The following is a 22,577-nucleotide window of genomic DNA, read 5'->3' as shown; positions in this document are numbered from 1 at the left end:
CCCTCCCTCTGCCTGTCACCCTCTGTCACCTCAACCCAGCTTGCTGGGCACACACACTGCCACACAGAGTACTTTGCAGGTTTTTGAAAGACCATTTACTTGTTAATGGGGCTTTGTTGGGAATTGCCTGGCCCCCATAGTGCAGAGTGTCTCAGGAGTCCGCGCTGCTGCTGCGGACTCCGAGACACTTTCAAAGGAATTCCTCCTAATTAGCAGCAGTTATGTGCTAAGTGCCATTAATACTGGTGTCATCCTGCGACACACCCACTATTTGCAGGCGACACAGTACTGTGTCGGGACACACAGTTTGGAAAGCTATGTTCTAAGGTAAGGAATCTAACACTAACCTGTTTCTTTCAGATATTGTAATTACTGCCTACAGTCACTAAATTTACATCAATGCTTCTCAAAGGTGTTGCACCCTTTTCTAGTGGCATGCTTGGATCACATATGTCCTTACCTTTTAATGTGCCACTATAATATTTAGTGGCCAATGACTCATCTGACGGACTCTAAGTTGGCCTTATTAGCTAAGGATGTAGTAAGCATATTTAGGGCAGACAAATGACCAGCCTTTCAGCATAAAACTCTGACTGATTCCTAGTTAGCGATGGGTGCATTTTTGTAGTTCTCGCACTTATTTCAGCCATAAACCAGGACATTGAAAGGGGCCATTGTATCCTGGGTATTACGAGGCGGGTCCACAAAAAATCATGACAAAATGCGCAGCGATCCTAAGGCGATGTGCCTAGTGCGTGCTCCAGAATAAAACCCCATGCAATCTCATGCTTGGAATGTCTCAGCATGTGCCTGAACTCCTAGGGTATCCTGTCGCCCAGAAATCTTCTCATGTTCTGCTGCAGAACATAAGACCAAAGAAATATCGAAGGACTCACATGACACCCTTAAAGCAGGCTGCACCTGCATCTGCACAGTGCTGGGTGAATAACCATACATTCTGGGTGCAGGAAAGAATACAGAAATGACATCTATGTGGTGCAGACCACAATTTAAGCTATCTTTTTCCAAAACACTAGAGTCTTCATCCTGCCACACATCCTATGGTCAAAGAAAACTGGTCTTGCATCCTACATCTCAATGTGATGAGGGAAGACCAGGGACATTGGAAGCCACTGAATTCTCAGCTGAACATGGCACTGGAGACTCATCGCCCTGGGCCTCAAACGCCAAAGGAATCAGTTACCATCCTCAATGCCGACGTTGAAAAGCTACAGTTTCAATGGAAGGTTAGGCTTGTCTTCCAGAGAAGCACCTCAGTAGTTAAATTTTGATCTTTCGCTTATCACAATGAAGTCCTTGTATATCTGCCGAACTCTTAATCAGGCTCAAAGTCGCTGCAGGGATGGTCACTCAAATGTCTGCACATGGGGACACAGTACAGCCAACAAGGTTCAAGAAAAAATAGCTCTGTCGTACCAAGTATTTTATCTTAATCTTCATTTGAAACCACCCTCTGTGTCAAGTAATGACTATGGATTCAGCCCAGTTTTGAGGTAAGAAAGGTAGTTGGTGGTCTTTTATTGAAACAATGAAATACACTATCACAATGCATCACTTGAGGTCACAGAAAGTGAATCCGTAACTTATTTATCCCTTTAATTCCCTTATGCAAGGCTCACTACCCACAAAGTATACAGAGAATCACAATTAAGTATGTGGTAGAGGGGAGAGGATTACTGAAAGGAGTTGGGGCCAAAAGCTACGCCTTCTTTGTGTGGCAAACTTTATGGCTCTGCGCTATGCTCTTTATTATATGCATCTCAGTAGGTCCATTTGTCCATGAAGTCTGCTATTTACTGTAGACCCTATTCAGAGGATTACAACAGTCATTAGTGAATGCTCATTGTTACTCAGGCAAAGTGGGCACCAACAAATTCTCATTCTGATAGTGATGGCTGAATACCAAATTCTCACCTTTTGAATATTCTTCCAGACCTCAGACTGGATCTGGAAAATCTTTAGATGTACCCATGCGTGCCAACAGGTCGTACCAGCATCTCAGAGGCCATGTTGTCCTCGTCAGACATGAGCTGCACTGGCCTATAAAGGTGCCACCCATACACGTTCACAGTTACTTTTTCAGTGCCAAAAGACATTGATCCAGAGATACTCCTTCTCTCTCTTGAGGCCACTCTTTAGACTAAAGTTCTACAGTTTCAAAGGGAAAATTTCACCACCCAAATCTACAGGGCTCACACCCCGTGGGAACATCACAAACAGATGACTGTGACACACCTTCACTTGATTTGTCTGTCATGCCTGGGATTGGATCACAACTCCAAGGCCTTCAGTGATTGCACCTTGATGCAAACCAAGGCCACCCAGGACCAGGAAGCAAAGCTCTGTTGGGGAAACATCGCAAGACCCCACGTTGTGATTAGGCGAGGTCCAAAGGCAGGTCCCTGTCTAGCTCCTCAGGGTGTACCCGCTGCAGATCATCATCCTGTTCTGAAAGCACAAAAAGCACTGGAGGGGCTCGGCCCCTTGTCACCACTCTCTATCCCCAGAGAAGGCGCTACGGTGTCAGTGTGTCTTCAGGTCATGCTCCTAAAGTCATTCCACTTCAGAACCGATTCGCCCCTTGTCCCATGGCAACTTGAATTTCTGGAGCCATTGGCGATGATGCAGCAGATTGAGGAATTCCATGAGACCATGCTGCGGCTTATTAGCCTGTTACCAGCTCCCTCTAATGCACCTTTCTGGCATAAGGAGCTGGGAGGCCTACCAACTGGGCTTCTGCTGGTGGGTTCGCATTGGCACCAGTTGGGCACTCTGGTTGTGTTTTGGGTTCCCATACCAATTTCAGTACCGGATCCCTCTCCCATGCCACAACCCACGCAAGAACACGATCCGCTGATGCCGGCGACATAGATGACAGCCAACCTATAGGACTGTCTGATGCTGAGCCAGCTCCACGCTGACCTCGACTAAAGCTGTCCGCTGCTTTAACTAAGTCAGAGCCATTCTGCCAGCCTCTTGACTCTGACAAAGTGCCTTTGCCCTACAGAAGGCTTCATGTAATCCATGAATGACAATGGAAACATTAGCTTTTAAATCTTGTGCAATCATTTTCTGCTTGAACTTGAAAAGATTTAAACGTTATTTTGTATTGGTACCTCTACCCCACCAAAGGTAAAAGGATCTTTGCTAGCTCTTCTGACGTCTGCTGGTATGGATGCAGCCTTCTTGGGGATTTTCCCCATATATGGTGGGACTGCCCGACTATCGCCCATTTTGGGAGGAGATTCTAACTCATATTAAAGGAATGCTAGGTTACCCCATACTGACCTCTATCGAGGAAGTTCTTCTAGGTATCAGAGATTCAGGGTTAAAGCATCAGACAAAAGCAGATAGCTTGATTTTAAGGGCATGTCTAGGAGTAGCCAAACCAACTGTAGCGGCAGCTTGGAAAAAGAGAGAGACTCCGGCTGTGTCATTATGGCACTCAAGGCTCTGGAGACTACTCATGATGGAAAGATTAGCAGATATCTTCATAGATGATTATAAAAGTTTTGAGTATCGGTGGGGCCCGCTGGTTTCCTTTCTCTCGAGTGGCCTCCCATCAGCGGTATGCCCACCTTCGATAAGAGCACTTCACCGTTTCCAGCTTTAGGATGGTTTCTCACCCTTACCCAAACACTTTCAGATATACGTCTAATCCCTCTTGGCCCTGCAAGACTATCTTAGGGCATGAACCTCGGTTCTGATGCAAGACCGACTACTCTTTGCCACTCAGAAAGATTATTCACCACCACCAGGGATGAAGGGGTGGGGGTAGTGGGAGGGGTCTTGTTTACAACAACGTTATGGTGGTTTTCTTTATTTTTGTTTAGGGTTGCTTTGGTAAAAGGGTCATGACTCGAAGACAGAGAGGGAGATGGAAGGGCATCACATAAATAGAAAATGAACACTGGTTAGATGTATTTGAAAGAACGATGTCCTATATTTGCTTCATGCTCTCATCACAATGTAATTTGTTGCTTTCAAGTCATGCTGAATCAATAAAGCTTTGAAATAAAAGTTATTTTGTACATTTGCTCCACCCTTACCTTGAAGTGTTTAGGAAACAGGCTGCTGGGAGAGGAAGATCGTGTATCCACATCGCCTGATTGTTTCTTGTCTTTAGAGGAATCTCTGCTTTTGTTCATTTCCTTCCAGGTAATATTCTGGTTCTCTTGTTCTTTGAGTGGCTACAGATTGGATAGAAGTGAGACAGTGATGTTTGGGTTGGTATCATTTGAAGTGCTGGATAGTTGGCACTGCTTTCATTGGACTATGACGCCTCCTATTAAAAGTATTCAACCTTTGCAGGTTATGGTGTCAACATGCGGTTTGCCAAATATTTAAATGTGTCATTGACCCAACAAACATCTCCCAAAGGGTCTGATTTAGAGGATAGTGGATGTCTGTCTGCTGCCCTCGTCATTCTGCTGCTCTGCTTAGGTAGTGACTGAAGGCAGTGCTCCCTAGGATGAACTGTCACCGGCCTTACCAGTGAGAACAGCAATGTAATAACTCCAAACCACTGGAAATAATGGTGGACTGCCACCCAGTTTAGGTTGGAAGATTCACTGTCTCTTTCTTGAGTGCCTCTTGTGTGAACCATAGCAGTCTCAGATAGAAACCACCACAAAATGTGCATGTAGAGACTCTGAACTCATTAGGAATATTTTAAATGAAGGTACTTGAAATGCACCCCCTCTTTGGCCCTCATTACAAGTGCCCTGGGAAGTGGGTTTGCATTTAACCCTCAGGATAGCAAGGGGAGCAGCCCAAGGCTTACTCAGGGAGATGGTGTGGGAAGAACATCATGATCAAGACAATCAGTGTCTTTAATAGATGTACAAGGTATGCACTCTTCTGGATTGTAATGAAGCTGCCTCTGTATCTGGTACTGGATACAGTACTGGATTCAGTGTCACACTGTACCTTTAAGAAGTTAATCGTGGGTTCATGTTCAGTTCTGTCAGCAAGAGGCTGGTGGTGACTGGCTCTTGCTGCTGTGCACCTGCACGAGGGTCGTGCTGATATTGACCAGGCCCAGCTGACTCCACCTGTCTCTCCATTCCCCACTGATGTGCCTAGGCACTAGCCTTTAAGTCAGTAGAGGAGGTGTTGAGAGGGCACAGGTCGGCAGAGGCCGCATTCACTTGCACCAGGAGGATGGAGAATACATCTTGGTGAAAGGCCCTAAAAGCTCAACCCACCACTCAAACAAATGACAGTTTGTAAGGCCATTGCCATGCAACAACCTCCTATCTATTAGAGGTGTATATCTCAAGAAGGTAAAGAACTTCTAGGACTCTCAGTTCTCCAGTTCATATCCTGTGCTTTTCGAAATACAGGACCCAAACCCAATCTTTTCTGGAGGTACCAAGTCCTTTTGAATCTCTCTTCCTAAATTTCGAATGTACCCAGAATAGCTTTGCCTTCGAAATGCAGTAGTTAAAAGCTGATGGGTTTCTCTAAATTCATGATGGACTCTACCTTCACGTGGGTCAAGCTGGTGGGATAGCCTTTCCTCCATTCGTCTTTGTCAGAGCGTTTAAGGGAAACGCAAGATCGGAATTCCTTCAATATAGATCCATGCCGGCTGCTCATTGCACCTGAAGCACATGCACTGTCTGCTTCCTTATTCAGTGACTGCAGAATGAAAGCAAGTAAAATACACTTATTTGCAAGACTGTACTTTTTAACAGACATGCTTAATGGCCTAAATTCGGCAATAAACAACTAGGCATATAAATATCTTACGTGTCGCTAAATTACTGGTTGGAAATAGCTTCATTACAACACTGAATTAACAGAGAAGCCAGGCTAAGTCAGTCATTTAATTATTTTAATCAGTATGATAAAGCAATCATAGCGTTAACGTCTAATTTAATGGCCCTCCTGGCCCGAGACCTCGACCTCGGCGAGGGCGGCATCTAAGTACTCCGACGATGTCATCACGACGCCGGCGACGGACGCGGAGCCGCAGGCGTCGCCTATCGACGCGCAGGGGTACTGCTACTCAAAAGTTTCCAGATCCAGTCTGACGCCTGGGGATATTCTAAGGCACAGCTTTCCAAACTTTTCATGTTGGGGACACACTTTTTGGAGATGCATCATTTTGGGACACAGTAAGGCAGTGTAGTGAGCAAGCGTAGTATAGCGAGCCCGAACCACCTAAGATGGATTGGGGGGGGGGGGGTTCTCACTCACTCTGTCTGTCTGTCTCCCTCTCTCTCTCTAACTGTCTCCCTCTCTGTCTCCCTCGGTCTGTTTCAGTCTGTCTCCCTCTGTCTGTCTACCTCCTGCTGTCTCTCTCGGTCTCTCTCGCTCCCTCTGTCACCCTCCTCCCTCTGTCACCCTCCTCCCTCTGTCACCCTCCTCCCTCTGTCACCCTCCCCCCTCTGTCACCCTCCTCCTGCTGTCTCTCTCGGTCTCTCTCGCTCCCTCTGTCACCCTCCTCCCTCTGTCACCCGACTCCCTCTGTCACTCTGACTCCCTCTGTCACCCTCCTCCCTGTCACTCTGACTCCCTCTGTCACTCTGACTCCCTCTGTCACCCTTCTCCCTCTGTCACTCTGACTCCATCTGTCACTCTGACTCCCTCTGTCTGACTGACTTCCTCTGTCTGACTGACCCCCTCTGTCTGACTGACTCCCTCTGTCACCCTCCTCCCTCTGTCACCCTCCTCCCTCTGTTACCCTAACTCCCTCTGTCACCCTGACTCCCTCTGTCACTCTGACTCCCTCTGTCACTCTGACTCCCTCTGCCTGACTCCCTCTGTATCCGTCCCTCTGTATCCATCTGTCTCCCTCCCTCCCACTCTCTGTATCTGTCCCTCCCGCTCTCTGTAACCGTCCCTTTGTATCCGTCTGTCTCCCTCCCTCCTGCTCTCTGTATCCGCCCCTCCCGCTCTCTGTATCCGCTCCTCTGTATCCGTACCTCTGTATCCGTCTGTCTCCCTCCCTCCCGCTCTCTATATCCATCCCTCTGTATCCGTCTGTCTCCCTCCCTCCCGCTCTCTGTATCCGTCCCTCCCGCTCTCTGTATCCGTCCCTCTGTATCCGTCTGTCTCCCTATTTCCCGCTCTCTGTATCCGTCCCTCTGTATCCGTCCCTCAGTATCCGCCTGTCTCCCTCCCGCTCTCTGTATCCGTCCCTCTGTATCTGTCTGTCTCCCTCCCTTCCGCTCTCTGTATCCATCCCGCTGTATCTGTCTCTTTGTATCCGTCCTTCCCGCTCTCTGTATCCATCCCTCTGTATCCGTCCCTCTGTATCCGTCCGTCTCCCTCCCTCCCGCTCTCTGTATCCTTCCCTCTGTATCCGTCCCTCTGTATCCGTCTGTCTCCCTCTCTCCCGCTCTCTGTATCCTTCCCTCTGTATCCGTCCCTCTGAATCCGTCCCTCTATCCGTCTGTCTCCCTCCCTCCCGCTCTCTGTATCCTTCCCTTTGTATCCGTCCCTCTGTATCCGTCCCTCTGTATCCGTCTGTCTCCCTCCCTCCCACTCTCTGTATCCTTCCCTCTGTATCCGTCCCTCTGTATCCCTCCCTCACACTCTCTGTATCCTTCCCTCTGTATCCGTCCCTCTATCTTCCTCTGTCTCCCTCCCTCCCGCTATCTCCCTCTGTCTCCCTCCCTCTGCCTGTCACCCTCTGTCACCTCAACCCAGCTTGCTGGGCACACACACTGCCACACAGAGTACTTTGCAGGTTTTTGAAAGACCATTTACTTGTTAATGGGGCTTTGTTGGGAATTGCCTGGCCCCCATAGTGCAGAGTGTCTCAGGAGTCCGCGCTGCTGTGGACTCCGAGACACTTTCAAAGGAATTCCTCCTAATTAGCAGCAGTTATGTGCTAAGTGCCATTAATGAACAAGTTACTTACCTTCGGTAACGATATATCTGTAAGAAGAACAAGTTACTTAACTTCGGTAACGCTTTTTCTGGTAGATACTATATCTGCCTGTGGATTCCTCACTTTGTGAATACCCCTTGCGTCAGCAACATTCGGAAATTCTTTTTTCGTAGCCTCGCGCCGACGTGGACTCCTGACGTCATAGAGACACGACCTCGCTCGCGACTCCGCTGACGTCACCGACGCCTATAACAGGCCCACGCCGGCGTGATGACATCAGTTCCGCCCTTTTTTCCGTGCCATCGAGGCACACGGACGGACCAATGACAGTAGAAATATACAAGTATACATAGTACACAATAATCAAGGCAAAACACACAGTGTTAAGCAAAAGCAGGAAAGAAATTGGAACATTTCCTTGACAACAAAATATATATATACATTACAATACAGTAACTCTGGCAAAGAAGAGTGGACAACGGGGAGGCGGGTGGGTCAGTGAGGAATCCACAGGCAGATATAGTATCTACCAGAAAAAGCGTTACCGAAGGTAAGTAACTTGTTCTTCTGATAGATACATCTGCCGTGTGGATTCCTCACCTTGTGAATAGAGTCCCACAGCAGTCCCCACTCCCGGAGGAGGGCGTCCACTCTTCTAGACCAGGAAATCCTGAAGGACAGAGCGCGCAAAGTGACCGTCCCTCCTCACTTCGGAGTCTAAGCAGTAATGCTTCGCGAAAGTGTGGAGGGAAGACCAAGTTGCCGCCCTACAAATATCCTCAACAGGCACACCTCTAGCCAATGCAGAGGTCGAAGATTTAGCTCTAGTTGAATGAGCCCTTATACCCTCTGGTGGTTCCTTACCGGCCAAAGAGTAGCAGATCTTTATGCAGAGGACGATCCATCTCGATAAAGTTCTTTTATGGACCGCTCTCCCTTTCTTGCAGCCAGCAAATCCAACGAAGAGCTGGTCCTCCAAACGAAAGTCCTTGGATCTGTCCAAGTAAAAGGACACCGCCCTCTTAGGGTCCAGACGGTGCAGTCTCTCTTCCTCCTTAGAAGGGTGAGGGGGAGGATAGAAGGAAGGTAAAGTAATGGATTGTCCTAGGTGGAAGGGAGTTACCACCTTAGCCAGAAAAGCAGCCCTGGTCCTGAGAACCATTCGATCAGCATGTATGGACAAGAAAGGGGGCTTGTGACAAAGAGCTTGAAGCTCGCTTACCCTCCTTGCCGAGGTTATTGCCACGAGGAAAACCGTTTTAAGGGTAAGAAGCCTCAAGGGACATTTGTGGAGAGGCTCGAAAGGAGCACCCATCAAGAAGGTCAAGACCAGATTCAAGTCCCACTGAGGCACAATAAAAGGGACAGGAGGAAACTTATTAATAAGGCCCTTTAAGAACCTTAAAACCACAGGTGACTTAAAAAGAGAAGGCTGGTCAGGCAGACAGAGAAAAGCTGACAGCGCAGAAAGATAGCCCTTCACTGTAGCAACGGCAAGACCCTGTTGCGCCAGAGAAAAGGCAAACTGAAGAACATGAGATAAACGGGCCTTCAAAGGATCAATAGACCTTTCCCCACACCACGAGACAAATTTCGCCCATCTATAAGAATAGACGGACTTAGTGGAGTCACGCCTGGCTGACAAGATGACATCCACAACGTCAGGCGGGAGGGAAAAAGAAATCAGGTTGCCCCGCTCAATCTCCAGGCATGAAGGTGCAATGTCTGGAGGTGGGGGTGTAGAACCTGCCCCTCCATCTGAGAGAGGAGGTCTGCCCTGTGAGGGAGACGGAGCGGCGGGTGAGAGGAGAGGTGGAGAAGATCTGTATACCACACCCTTCTTGGCCAATCCGGGGCGACCAATATGACTTGGGCCCGGTCTAGGCGAATCTTCCTCAGAACCCGAGGAATCAAGGGTATGGGGGGAAACGCGTAAAGGAGTTGACCTTTCCAACTCAACTGAAACGCATCCCCCAAGGCTCCTTGCATCGGATACTGGAGACTGCAGAAAGACAGACAGTGCGCATTCTCGTGAGTGGCGAACAGGTCCACCCGAGGAGTCCCCCACATCCGAAAGATGTCGTGAACCACCTCCGGGTGAAGCCTCCACTCGTGGTCGGCAGAGAACTGCCGACTGAGACTGTCTGCACGAACGTTCAACACTCCGGCCAAATGATTCGCCATTAGACAAATCTGATGGTCCTGAGCCCAGGACCAGAGACGCAGAGCCTCTCTGCAGAGACACTGCGACCCCACTCCTCCCTGCTTGTTGATATACCACATCGCGGTCGTGTTGTCCGTTAGGACCTGAACCGACTGACCGCGAAGGGAAGGGAGGAAGGCCTTGAGCGCCAAACGTATCGCCCGCAATTCTAGAAGGTTGATGTGAAGCAACCTTTCCTCTGGAGACCAAAGGCCCTTGACCTCCAGATCCCCCAGATGAGCACCCCACCCGAGAGTGGATGCATCCGATATCACCGTGGCCACCGATGGGGGAAGTTGAAAAGGCTTCCCTTGGGACAGATTGCCTTCCACGCCCCACCAAGACAGATCCGCTGCAGCTTCTCCGGAGATCCTCACTGACTCCCTGAGATCTTCGCTGTGCTGATACCACTGCTTGCGGAGGCACCACTGGAGCGCCCTCATGTGCCAGCGTGCATGGTTGACCAACAGTATGCATGAAGCCATCAGACCGAGCAGGCGAAGGACCTTCAGGACTGGAACAACCGCTCCATTGTAAAATAAAGGAATCATCTCCCGTATGTCGCGAATCCTTTGAGGGGGAGGGAATGCACGACATACGGTTGTGTCCAGTACTGCACCTATGAACAGGTTGCGCTGGGAGGGCACCAGGTGAGACTTGGGTACATTTATTGAAAAACCCAACCTGTACAACAACTGGGTTGTCTCCTGCAGATGATGAAGCACAACCTCTGACGACTCTGCTTTGATCAGCCAATCGTCCAGATACGGGAATACCGGAATCCCCGATCTTCTGAGATGCGCCGCCACCACTGCCATCACCTTGGTGAAGACCCGAGGTGCAGTAGTAAGTCCAAACGGAAGGACCGCAAACTGGTAGTGTTGTGACCCAACCGTAAAACGGAGATACCTCCGGTGCGACTTCAGGATTGGGATGTGAAAGTACGCATCCTGCAAGTCGAGTGACACCATCCAGTCTTCTTCCAGCAGAGCCTGAAGAACCTGAGCAAGGGTGAGCATCTTGAATTTCTCCTGCTTCAGATAAAAATTCAAGATCCTGAGATCTAGGATCGGACGAAGCCTGCCATCCTTTTTGGGAATCAGGAAATACCGGGAGTAGCATCCCTGACCCCTTTCCTGCTCTGGAACCACCTCTATCGCACCTTTTCTCAAAAGTGTTTGGACTTCCTCCTGTAGGAGTAACAGATGTTCCTCTGAGCAATATCCCTGGCAAGGAGGGTAATTGGGAGGGAATTCCCGAAAGGGAAGGGCATACCCATTCTCTACGAGATTGAGAACCCAAAGATCTGATGTAACCGATTCCCAATCTCGTAGAAAGTAGGTAAGCCGGCCCCCCACTGGACCCACATGATCCTGAATGGCGGATCTAGGGCTGCTTTTCTGTGGCTGGGGGGTTGGAGGAGGTGGAGGAGGAAGAGACCTGAAGACCTCGAGGACGTGATCTCTGTTTCCCTCTGTAAGACCTATACAAGGTATTCTGCTGCTGCTGTTGTTGCTGCTGCTGCTGAGCTGGTCTATACGACCGAAAGGAAGAGCGACCAAACCCTCTAAACTTCCTGGTCGTAGAACCCCTGACCTGAAGGCCTAGAGATCTAGCAGTTGCCCTGCTGTCCTTGAATCTCTCCAAGGCCGCGTCTGCCTTCTTTCCAAAAAGCCCCTCGCCATCGAAAGGCAAATCCAATAATGCAGACTGCACATCCGCTGAGAAGTCAGATGACTTCAACCAGGCTGAACGCCTCGTGGCAACCGCCGTGCCCATAATTCTTGCCACAGAATCTGTTGTATCCAGTCCACTTTGGATGACCTGACGAGCCGCTGCCTGAGTGTCAGATAAAGCTTCTTCAAAGTCCTTTCTACTAGCTTCAGGAACCTTAGGGACCAAAGATCTTATAGAGTCCATAAGAGCATGGATGTACCTTCCCATGAGGCAAGTGGCGTTAGAAGACTTCAAAGCCATGCTGGACGAAGAAAAAATCTTCTTCGCTACCTGATCTTGTTTCTTTGCCTCTTTGTCGCCAGGCACCTGCGGAAAAGCCCCAACAGACTTCTTAGAGCAAGCGGCCTGAATCACCAAACTTTCAGGTGAAGGATGCGAAGATAAGAAAGCAGGATCCTCAGGAGCCACTCTATACCTCCTAGCCACACTCTTTGCAACTGCAGGAGCAGAAAAAGGCTTTTTCCAAACCTCCATTATAGGATCCTTTAAGGCATCGTTAAATGGGAGCAAAGGTTCCACTGATGAACTAGGAGAATGGAGAACCTCTGTCAACAAATTCGATTTAAACTCGACAGAGGGCAAAGTCAGACCTAAAAGTCCTGCTGCCTTCTTCATGACAACATGATAAGGTTGGACATCTCTGGAGGGAGCATCAGATCCAGAAGGCAAAGACCACTCCGGTGAAAACTCAAGACCACTAGCATCCGCCAGGTCCTCGAAACAATCCCCTTCCAATTCACCTTCTTCCACCTCAGAAGATGAATCAGTAACTCTACGCTCCTCCAGAAGCCGTTGAGCCTCTCTACGAGACCTCATTTTGACTCGAAGTGCAGCCGAATCCAACGCCGAATTCGACGGCGCCGGAGCCGACTTCGGAATCGAATCCGAGGGCTTAGAAGGCTGCCCCATAGAATCCAAGGGAGTTGGTGACGCCGGGACCGGAGTCGTCGACTTCGGCCGAGCCGGCGTCGACACCGGCGTCGACCTCGGTGGAGCTTGGTACTGCCACAACGGAGTCGGAGCCGGCATATACGGCATGAAGGGTGCCGGAGCATACGAGTGTGGAACACCCAAATTGAAAGCCATCGGACCCATGGGACCCGAAGGTGCTCCAGAGGGGTACCACGACCTCGAGAAAACACCATACATCGCGTTTAAAAACGCAGAAGGGTCCTGACCTGGAGTCGGGAATGGTGGATGCTCAGGCTGACCACGAGGCACATTAGAATCTGCTTCCTCAACAGGATTCGAAGTCCCTTCCTCAACAGGAACTCCATCGGCGTCTTCCGGAGCCGGAGATGGAGCCGGAGATGGAGCCGGAGACGGAGCCGGAGACGGAGTCGGAGTCGGATCTGGAACAGGAGTCGGAGAATGGACCACCGACTCCGAAGGTGAAGCCTCACCTACCGGCTCATGAGTAGGAATAACCTTCGACTTCATCCTTTTGGGAGACTTTGATCTGGAATGATGACGTGATCCGTGTCTCCTCTTCTTATGCTTCTTGTGGGAACCAGAAGCATGACCGGACGATGACTTCGAGGCCGACGCCTCTCGAGACCTTGACCTGGATCTCGACCTCGACTTCTTCGGACGCTTTGAGGATTTTTTAACCTTACTTGCTTTAAGTTTGGCAACAAGAAGTTTAGATTCCCTCTCACGAAGAGCCTTCGGATTCATCTTTTGACAAGATGAACAATCCTCGACGTCATGATCCGAGCTTAAACACCAGATACAGTCTTGGTGAGGGTCCGTAACGGACATCATCTTCCCGCATTCTCTGCAAGGCTTAAACCCGGTCTTCTTTGTCGACATGACAACAGAACAGAAATATTTGAGAATGGAGAATCGAAGAAACGAAGTAACAATGTACTAATGGCTACAGAGTATCCCGAAACCGTTAGCGTCGACGACGCGGAAAAAAGAGAACTGATGTCATCACGCCGGCGTGGGCCTGTTATAGGCGTCGGTGACGTCAGCGGAGTCGCGAGCGAGGTCGTGTCTCTATGACGTCAGGAGTCCACGTCGGCGCGAGGCTACGAAAAAAGAATTTCCGAATGTTGCTGACGCAAGGGGTATTCACAAGGTGAGGAATCCACACGGCAGATGTATCTATCAGAAACAGTAGTTAGTATGAGATTCCTTACCTTAGAATATCCCCAGGCGTCAGTCTGGATCCAGAAATTTTTGCGTAGCAGTACCCCTGCGCGTCGGTAGGCGTCGTCTGCAGGCGTCCCCTGCGGCTCCGCGTCCGTCGTCGGCGTCGTGCGCCGTGATGACGTCGCTGGAGTATATAGACGCCGCCTGCGCGCGCTGACGTCAGTTCTTTGCACACAGCTTTTCCGCGCCAGAACACGCAGAGCCATGGAAGAACCAACACTGGTGCCATGCGAAACTAGGGCCCTGAAGGGGATGACCTTAACCCTATGTATCAGTTCGCAGAACGGGGAGGACGGGTGGGGTGGTAAGGAATCTAATACTAACTACTGTTTCTTACAGATATATCGTTACCGAAGGTAAGTAACTTGTTCATCTGAAAGAAACAGGTTAGTATTAGATTCCTTACCTTAGAATAGATACCCCAGCAATACCAACCCCGGTGGTGGGTCTGCGAACCAATACATCTTACACCAGAAAGTCCTGGAGGACAGAACGGCCAAAAAAGCCATCCCTCCGGACTTGACTGTCCAGGCAGTAGTGCCTTGCAAACGTGTGCAGCGAGGCCCACGTAGCCGCCTGACAAATGTCCTGCAAGGGGACTCCACGGCCCAGGGCAGTAGTAGCTGCCGTGGCCCGAGTGGAATGGGCCCTCAGCCCAACAGGAGGCTCCTTCCGAGCCAAAGAGTAGCACGCTTTGATGCACAGGACGACCCACCGAGAGATGGTCCGTTTATGCACCGCCCTTCCCTTCTTCGCACCCACGGAGCCAACAAACAGTTGGTCATCCACCCGGAACTGGCGAGTGCGATCCATATAAAATGAAAGCGCACGTTTTGGGTCCAGACGATGGAGCCGCTCTTCATCCTTTGAAGGATGCGGAGGCGGGAAGAAGGAGGGTAAGGTGATGGACTGCCCGATGTGAAAAGCAGAGACTACTTTGGGCAGGAAAGAAGGTCTAGTTCTCAGAACCACCTTGTCTGGATGAATGGACATGAAAGGAGGTTTGACAGAAAGAGCCTGGAGCTCACTCACTCTCCTGGCAGAGGTGATGGCAACCAGGAAGGCCGTCTTTAAAGTCAGGAGACGGAGAGGACAGGAATGAAGTGGCTCAAAGGGAGCACACATCAAGAAGGTCAGAACCAGGTTCAAGTCCCACTGAGGCATCACAAACGGAACAGGTGGATACATGTGCGTGATGCCCTTCAAGAATCTTGTTACAATAGGGGACTTGAACAAAGAAGGTTGATCAGGCAGCCTTAGAAAGGCCGAAAGGGCAGAAAGGTAGCCCTTGACAGTGCCCAGAGCAGAGCCCTGCTGGGCAAGAGAGAGAAGAAAGAGGAGAACCTCGGAGAGAGGGGCAGAAAGAGGGTCCACAGCCTTTGCTGTGCACCATGCCACAAATCTGTTCCACCGGCAGGCGTATACCGACTTTGTGGAGGGACGCCTGGCTGCCACAATCACATCACAAACTTCAGGAGGCAAGTCAAATGGCCTCAACTGTCGCCGCTCAATCTCCACGCATGGAGGTGGAGACTGGACAGGTTCGGGTGGAGGACCGTCCCCTGCTGCTGCGACAGAAGGTCCTCCAGAAGGGGCAGGCGGATCGAGGGACCGACTGACATGCTGAGTAGCTCGGGATACCAGTACCTTCGAGCCCAGTCCGGAGCCACAAGGATAACTTGGGCCCGGTCGCGCCTGATCTTCTACAGCACTCTGGGCAGAAGTGGTATAGGCGGAAAGGCGTACAATAGACCGCAACTCCACTCGCGCCGAAAGGCGTCGCCGTGCGAGTGCCGTCTTGGAAACTCCTGTCGTGTATTTCTATAGGTCCTGAATCGATCCCCCTATTCCTGACCCTATTCTGGTTAAACTAACTATCAAGTTAACTAACAGTCAGCCCATGAGGCAAGAAAACCCCCATGATGCAGATACCGTTATCTGACGCAGTCACACTACGGCACAGGAACGTGTTATCTGATTAGGTCATAACGCTTGAGATCTAATTAGACAAGCGACATTCCTCCAGCCCCTGATAAGGCATACGACGTTCTCATAACAAATCAAACCTATGACAACCTGGATAATCCGTGTGGCCATTGTTTTGATTTCACAGAGAACTTTAGTAAAGAATGTGCTAACGAGCAAGTCGTATGACATCTTTATTGACGTACCTATGTCCATCCTTACGTCAATCTCGGCACCTTTAAGGTATAAATATTGCCGACCTTGCCCTATGCAAACACACGCGTGGTGACAAGACGGAGCAGCCACACTTGCCGAAGCCGAGAGCAGAAGCAGACCCCGCTGGCAGCAGCCCCGCCTTCCTGACGCGCTGAGAGACGCGCTGCTATCTCAAGCCGAGAGACCCAGCACCGGCGCTTTCGGGCAGCCCTCGCAGGCAGCCTGGAATATCGAGAGCAGAGAAAGAGATACCATTCCTCATTCATCCTAACTTCCAGGTACAGAACTGAATAACCCCTCACAGAGAATTCTTTAGTTATTCACTTGGCAAAAACAAACTTAACTTAAACTGTAACTTTCTATTCCCGCCCACGCATTAGACTTAGGTCAGGTACACGGGGTAGGCGTATTTAGAAACACCAGTTGAGTACGTTTAGTCAAATGTATATGTGTATGTAAATATATTTTAATCATTTTAAACATCATATGGCTCAGAAACCATATCAATGTTTTTACAGTATTATTTTATACTATTGCTTTTAATGTATGCACTTTACTTAACTATAAGTATTGCAATAATATCGATCCATTTCTCATGTATGAGAAAAGAGACTGATCAATAAATAACACCTTTTTATTGAACACGCCCGTCTCTTCCTTTTCTCTACATTCTGATGAGACTAAGAATGCACGTACTGACTGAGTAAAATAATTGCCTTATGCTCACACGACTCTTGAGATTGACTCTTGATTAGGGGAGAGCAAAGTTGTCATGTTCTATGGTTGTCAGAAACTAAATCCCTTCTTGTCTAATCAGGGGAGGTAATTCTTTCCTGAACATTCGAGAAAGTTTCTAGCGAACTCTGAGCTTAGCTGGCAAACCCAAAAATTAAGTCTAGTATCGACAGTAGTAGACCTAGTTAACGTCTGGCCTAGGCCTTTACTGCTGTAGGTACTATTCCAATGCGCAGAGCCTATTGGGAAGATAGGAACTACACTACATGGCGCCCAACGCGTTTGGAAAGGGCGATAAAACTAACGTAAGACATTTAGAGTAACTCAGTCGTGCTTTCTCACTCAGACCCCTTTTCCCAAATACTCCAAAGACGTCTGGAGTGGGTGAAAGGTTATATCCTCCAAAACCTCGCAGGAGGGAACTCCTATGTATGGTTCTTGGTCTAGTCAACGTTGAAGGATAAACAGTTCCAAAATATTGTGCATCTAATCTCTGTTTCCATAAAGAAACCTGATCTGCAAACAAACATAATACCATCCTGTCTGTAAAATGGGAGACAGTGATGAAGAAAGAGAGGCAGTTAGATTAGCTACTGAACTCGCAGATGCTGATGCTACCATGCAAGCAGCAGACCCGAATATAACACTCATTCCGGTCATAAAAAGGAGATCTATAACCTTAAAACTTATAGAAAATGGACTGACACCTAGAGGTGGCACAGTCATATTCGTAATTGAGGCACACGAATATCGGCAGACAGAGGTATACTATTCATGGATACATTTCCCAGCAGCAAATGCTGTAACAAAGTACTTCCACTATTACAAAGTAGAGGAACCTCCTGAAACGTACACTCCTTTCGAGGAGGTGGAAGTACCACTCAAATTCCAAGAGCATTTGCTCTTATTTGATGGCGCCCTAAAACACAATAATCACATTACAAGGCTCGGTCCTTTAGGTAGACCAGGAGCAACGTGGCCGGTCTTAGCCGGATACACACCACATCCAGACATCGAAAGAATGCCTGCAGCAGAGCTGTTAATACAGCTAAAACAACTACTAAAAATTCACAGACAATTAGTTCAGTATGTAATGCGGACTTCAACAATTCAGCCAGCGATTAAACTTCCACAGCTGACCCCTCACCAGGGGAACACAAATAAAATTACACCACAAAACATCCAATCCTGCCTAGGTAAAGTTCCAGCTAAACGGGAACAAATACCATTCTGGTTGGCACAGAAAATCACCCAAATAGAGGCGGTGTTTCCTGACACCACCCCGCTGGAAAAACACAGGATTCTGACTATATGTCTCCCAATGGGAATCGCACCACACATTGAGGACTGTGACACTTGGGGTACAGTCTTTGCTTCCATCTACACAAAAACGCACGGTGTTCCATCCATTTCGGTAATACCAGATGTGCTAAAACAAATTCAAGATGAATACGGTCCAGAACCTGCTTTAACTCTTGGTATGAAATTACTGAAAGACTTCAAGCAGGTCTCGGCTATATTACTAGCCAACATAAAAGGTGAAGCAGCAAACGTGGCGATCCGCCAGAGGTTAAAAGAGACAGATATAGCAGACCAACCAGCTGAAATTGCCAGAATCATAGAAAAATCCTATGAAGAACTAGGCAGAGATAGTCTAGGTGGAATACCAGTAAAACCGCAACTGACTACAAGTCCAGAAAAAATATTTTTTAATAATAATAATTCACCAAAAAAGAACTGGGATGGAAACAAACAATCCAATCCTAAAGAAAAGAAATTCCAGTCCCGAGGGAGGTCTCCTAGGCGAAGAGAGAAATCTCCGAACCAAAGACAGAGGTCACCGCAGAGTGACCCCTCTGGGAATAGATATAACCTTAGAAATAGGGATAATATTAAAAAACCTGATAGATATCAAGACATTGATACACGTCCCTCTCAATCTTTTCAGAATTCCTCGCAGAAATCGGAAAGAAGAGGACGATCAGAAGAGCACGCCAAGTCCAAAGACAAGGAACCTGCTCAGCTAAAAAAGAAATTACAATTTCCAAAAAAGAAGGTAGCCAGTATCAAGGTAGTTAACAATGCCGAGAATACTGAGGACACAACTGAAAAACGGAGAGTGGGCTCAGACAATGCTAGACAGCGCAGCAGAGGTGAGCATAGCTCGCAAAGTCCTTATGAATCATCTGGAGACAGTGGACACGAATGAATACCGTCAAGTGGAAACTGCAGACACCAGAGTTAGCAAGCCCCACAAGATATACGAGATAACATTACGTATAGAGGGAGATAAGGCTAGGAAAATTAGGGGACTATTTTGGGATAACCTCTCCAAAGGCTATGACATCCTTCTAGCTGAAAAAGACTGGCCACCAGAGTTTGTCAGGGAGTGCCCTCATGGCGAAGAAGTAATTATGCCTGCCTTCTCGAATCAAATACCGATTCATAAAAAATACACACTTGCTAGAAAGTGGGCAGTGGCCTTAGCACCTGCTTTATATAAAAATCACGTAGGATGGGATGAGGATTCTCCTCCTCACAAAATCCAGTTAAAATCACAACCTACTGCACAAAGGCAGTACCCAATTAAGCAAGAAGCTAAAAAACAAGTAAATGAAATACTAGATCAGCTAGAATACCAGGGGGTGATTGAAACTTGCACCTCACAAATGAACAATCCTTTGTTTCCGGTCGCCAAACCAGACAATTCATATCGTCTAGTTTTGGATTACCGACACCTTAACACATGTTGCAAAACCTTTGCAGTGCAAAACTCACACAGTGCTGCACTAATGAATAACATAGTGCGCAAAAAATACAAAACAACCTTGGACATCTCCAATGGATTCTTTTGTCAAAACATAGCACCAGAGAGCAGATATTTAACTGCATTCTCAGTAAATGGCACTCAAAAGCAATTCTGTCGGTTAGCCCAGGGGTACAAGAACAGCCCGGGGGTATTCTCAGCGAGAGTAACAGAATTACTACAACTATATGATGATGAAGCATTATCTTATGTCGATGACATTTACTTAACAGATGATGACTTGGAGACTCACTTGAAAAGGGTGAACACCATAATACTTGGGTTCGCTGCAGAGGGTTACAAATTCAACTTCAAAAAGTCCAGAATTGCCCATCTGACAGTCCTATTCTTAGGATATGAGTTATCAAGTGAAGGCAAAAGCCTGGCAGACAATTTCCTAGAGAAATGTGCCGTAATCCAAGCCCCTAAAACACTAAAAAACCTACAGTCAATTCTAGGCTTCCTAAATTTCGGAAGAACATACATTGCAAATTACGCAGAAAGGGTCAAACCCCTTTATGATCTAATTAAACCAGACTTTAAAAGATCCAATTGGACTCAAACACACACAGAAATTTTGAGATCCTTACAAACAGACATGCTAATTAAAACAAAATTAGAAACACGTGATAACACACGCAACCTTGTGATCCGAGTCATCCCAGGGAGATGCGGATTCACATACCTGACCTCTAATGAGGGAGAAATGGTACCAATTGCATTCAAATCACACATGTACACAGAAGCTGAACAGAAATTCAGTAATACAGAAAAAATAATTCGTGCAGTTCAAACCGCAATAGCTAGAGAAAAAGACATAGCTGACGGTAGACATATCACAGTCAGAACAGCAGAATCAGCCTTTGAGGCACTAACAACACCGTGTAATTTACCCACTACAACATTGAATCCGGAATGGATACAATGGGTGAATTCAATCACAACGGACAAAGTATACTACTACTTTGACCCAGAACTAGAAGAATTAAAAAATCTAAAATATGAAAAGACGTATCCTCTGCCAATCGACATTCTGCCTCTACGACATTACGCCTGTGTAATCTACACAGACGGACATGCTCAACCGTCCGTTTGGGGAGAACAAGCATACAACCCCACATGTGAGATTACAAAAGAAGTGTGGCGCGGAGGTATATTAAAACCTCTATTAACAAAATCACACTCAGTAGAAACTAATTCAGAACAACAAACTGAAATAATCGCATTGAAAATGGCGCTAGATAATGCGGATCGCGAATTCCCGACACTTATAGTGTCAGATTCATATTACTGCGTCAAATCATATAACAGCGATTTGCAGACATGGATTCAGAACGGTTACAAAGATGACACAGATGCACCAATAAAGCAGAGACTGCTCTGGGAACAAATAGCTCTTTTACAAAAAGAACTACCAAAGACTCACGTGACTCACTCACTGAGTCATCAACGTGATGGCGTTCACGTTGTAGGGAATTCATTGGCTGAAACAGCCGCAGCGGCAGCCACTAAATCGGCTCCCGTAGTTCAAAAAAAGCGTACATTAAAATACATTGACGGTGAAACATTGCTGGCGGTGAAAACGTCATCAAAAGGCGACTGCTCAGCGTTACCGATCAACTATCCACTCAATTATACATACATAATCGATGCAAACTCCGTCCCTTTTGCTCGAATCCCTGGAGTGGGGGATAGAGTGATTCCAAACATGGACAGGAGAAACTTGTTAATCGCAGACGCACACATGGGCGAGGGTCTCAGACACCTTAAATTAAAAGATTCTCTGGAAGAATTACAATCACGGTACTGGTGGCCAGGCATGAGCCTGCACTACACCATGTTTGTAAAAAACTGCCCAAACTGCAACAGAGATCGCAGTGGGGAGAGAAGCAGTTTAATACCTCGTCGTATCAAGGCAGATAATATTACCAGCAAAAAGAATGGCTTGCGATTAACATATACAGGCTAGTTTCCACTTATAATGTAGATCACCAGCACTCGGCTGACGTCCGGACTATTATACAAGATTTGCGAGTCTAATTGGCATATACGCTAAGAGCATGTTACGTTTGACCATTGTTTTCACTCAGGCAAACCAGCCTGGGGGGAAACATGGCCAAATGAGCACAGCCCAGCGGGAATCTTCTCACTTCCTTCCTGAGGGTACGGGATGGTGTAAAGAAAAAACCAAGGCAGAAAGCAATCTATAATAGAAAGGATATTAGGTTCGGGAGCTGGGTGGGTCAAACATCTAATAAGTGTCCAACGTAGTCTAAATAACTTGCCAAGAAATTCTCTGAAGGGATTCAGTCCGTACGAATTATTATTCGGAACTAGGATGTTAATCTCTGACCTTGATAGTCAGACTTCAGTGGTAATAGAAAAAACCTTTGATGTCAAAGACCGTTTGGCTATTTTACAGGACTTAAACAAAACAAGAAAAGACCTGAGCAACATACAGTTGAAACAACAGCCAACAACCACTGAAGAATCACCACCTGTCCCAGCAAGACCTGTCTGGATTCCAAAAGTCGGGGATCTAGTCAGGGAGAAGATCGCGGTAAAGAAGGAATTTGGGCCTTCTTACAGAAAAGCAGTTCCTGTCTTGTCTGTCAACGGGACAAGATCAGTTGTACTACCGCCACTTGCTGGAAAAAAGGAGAACGGAGTTGTATCCATCGACCTGGTAAAACCACAACATGTGGCCGATAACAAACAGTAGGCCAAGTGGACTCCCAATAAGTAGCAGAACACCAAGGTTTGCTACCAGTACAGAGGTCCTAACAAAAAGGCTCATCACATTCGAAACGCCTACAGAAGAACAAGAAGGACTATGCAACAATGCAATAGAACTCAGACCTCTTAAAACCCAAATAAAGACATTTAGCAGAGAC

At 47.8% G+C, this 22,577-nt stretch overlaps 1 protein-coding gene across 15 annotated transcripts in view; it reads right to left on the bottom strand.

The window, feature by feature from the left end:
* LOC144823590 (uncharacterized) overlaps positions 1 to 22,577 on the bottom strand; it is a 739,799-nt gene that overhangs the window by 127,295 nt on the left and 589,927 nt on the right. For 14 of the 15 annotated variants that reach the window (XM_078682228.1, XM_078682261.1, XM_078682304.1 and 11 more), the window contains 2 exons: positions 5,509 to 5,664; positions 4,071 to 4,211 (listed from right to left, as the gene is read on the bottom strand). In XM_078682228.1, coding sequence (XP_078538354.1) covers positions 4,071 to 4,211; positions 5,509 to 5,664 — 297 coding nt within the window. The remainder of the gene's footprint in view (positions 1 to 4,070; positions 4,212 to 5,508; positions 5,665 to 22,577) is intronic. The other variant, XM_078682325.1, reaches the window with a different exon arrangement.

Source organism: Lissotriton helveticus, chromosome 1_1 (genome assembly GCF_964261635.1).
Source record: "Lissotriton helveticus chromosome 1_1, aLisHel1.1, whole genome shotgun sequence".
Classification (NCBI taxonomy): domain Eukaryota; kingdom Metazoa; phylum Chordata; class Amphibia; order Caudata; family Salamandridae; genus Lissotriton; species Lissotriton helveticus.
This window is presented reverse-complemented; position numbering and strand designations above follow the sequence as displayed.